General features: G+C 46.3%; 1 protein-coding gene across 1 annotated transcript; it reads right to left on the reverse strand.

Moving 5' to 3' along the window:
- Nucleotides 1-489: 489 nt before the first annotated feature.
- LOC138905750 (uncharacterized) lies at nucleotides 490-867 on the reverse strand. The gene has a single exon (XM_070194272.1). The coding sequence runs from the start codon at nucleotides 865-867 to the stop codon at nucleotides 490-492; it is 378 nt and encodes a 125-aa protein (XP_070050373.1).
- Between the last annotated feature and the right edge of the window lie 1218 nt (nucleotides 868-2085).

Raw genomic sequence — 2085 nt, forward strand, 5'->3', positions numbered from 1 at the left:
GAAGAAAAATAGGATTACACGTATGAATAAGCAAGGCTCGGATCAAATAATACTGAGGCATCTTTATGGCAAACCGGAACAATACTTGTGATGATGGCGTCAGATGACTCTGCTTTAGGTCTAGCTTGAAATGCTTAAAAACGGGGTTGGGCCCCACCACTCTAACCTCCGCCTCTCGGATGACCTCTAGCATGCTGGCCTCTACCTCTAATGGCCTAACCTCCACCTCTAGTAGCCTGACCCCGCCTCTAGCTGGCTGAGCGGGCGGTGGAGGAACTGGTGCCGGAACCATGCCACGAGAACCCTGTTGTGTCATGCCTCCCTGTGACCTCGGAAAGAATCTCGCGACGTGCCTTGGATATCCACAAGTATATCAAGTCCTCCACTGCTATGACTGCTGACTGTAGAACTGACCCTGTCGACTTGAATAACCACCCTTATAACTCTGGATCAGAGGTGCATTAATAAGAGCTGAAGGTGCACTGTAAGCTAGCTGTTCCCATAAGAACCACTACTACTCGAAGAACTGTGGGATGCTTGAAGCGTTGACTGAATCGGCCTAGGAGGATAGCCCCTACCAAATGAACCCCCGACTCTAGATGAGGCACCACTGAAACCACCAAACTGACGAGTCCTCTTCTCAGATAATGCATCCCTACCCTGACTATGAATCATCTCGATCCGTCTAGTAATCTCTATTGTCCGCTGGAAAGAAATATCATCCTTAGTCTCTTTGGCCATTTGTAGCCTCATACCAAAAGCAAGGCCATCAATGAACCTCCTCAATCTCTCCCTCTTAGTAGGAAGCAAGAAAACTGCATAGCGAGCTAAATCCACGAATCTAGTCTCATTTTGGGTAACTGTCATGCTACCCTACTAAAGGCACTCAAACTGCCTATGGTACTACAATCTAAAAGTAAAAGGAATGAACTTCTCCAAAAATGGCTGCAAAAATTGATCCCAAGTGAATAGCGGTGAACCAGCTGGTCTACCTTGTACAAAATCCTGCCACTACCTCTTTGCAGAGTTGGTCATCTGAAATACTGCAAAGCCGACTACTTTGGACTCCACAATACCCATGTTGCGTAACATCTCGTGGCAATAGTCAATGAAATCCCGTTGGTCCTCAGAAGGTGTGCCACCAAAGCGCATTGGAAATATATTTGTGAACTTGTCCAATCTCAGCAATCCCTCAGAACACATTACGGGCCTCTCCCCGTTCTATGTAGCAATAATGGGCTGGACTACCCTAATTGCTGGAACCACCTGAGTGTCACGCCCCGAACCTAGGAGCGAGACAAGCACCCCGTGCCTCACCTAACCTGGCGTACCAAATTGCGACTAAGGGACTCTGAACACATAATGTCATACTTTGGCCATGGGGCCACCTTGCAAGACAATTTGCGAAGCAAAATATAAAACTGAATGGAAACTAGCACTAACTAAATATCAATATAAAGCTAGGCCGACAAGGCCGTCATAGCTACTACAGCTGACAAACCACCAATTTATACAAACCCAACATACTGCACTAACCAACAGGATATGCCTACAAGCCTCTACTGATAGATGTACTGTGATCGGAACAGGGCCCCGACCTACCCATAACATATATACAGATATACATAAGATGTACACAAAACTCTAGTCCTGGCAACTCCGAAAGACGTGGAGCTTACCGATCAGGCGGAACTCGGAAAACACCTACTGAGGAGGTCTACCCGTTTGTCTGTCTGAACCTGCACGCATGAAATGCAGCGCCCCCAAAAAAGGGACGTCAGTACGAAATAATGTACCGAGTATGTAAGGCAATAAAATAACTGAAATCTGAAACTGAACTGATAATATGATAACTGAAATTAACTGGGAGTCAAAGATGATCTGGAGATATACTTACCTGCTGATACTGACTCAACTCCTTCAATATAGTAAGTAAAATAATTGTACGGCCTTATAAGGCTCGGTATATATAACTGCTCTGCCATAGTAGGCTCGCTCATAGGCGCTCGGCCATACTAGGCTATGTATCTCGACCATGCTGGGCTCGCTCATAGGCGCTCGGCCACAGTAGGCTTGGTATATAAC

The sequence above is a fragment of the Nicotiana tomentosiformis genome, chromosome 2, assembly GCF_000390325.3.
Source record: "Nicotiana tomentosiformis chromosome 2, ASM39032v3, whole genome shotgun sequence".
In the NCBI taxonomy this organism is placed as follows: domain Eukaryota; kingdom Viridiplantae; phylum Streptophyta; class Magnoliopsida; order Solanales; family Solanaceae; genus Nicotiana; species Nicotiana tomentosiformis.

Excerpts from the sequence above, each read along its gene's own strand:
- LOC138905750 (XM_070194272.1), bottom strand. The coding sequence starts at position 867 with ATGACAGTTACCCAAAATGAGACTAGATTCGTGGATTTAGCTCGCTAT.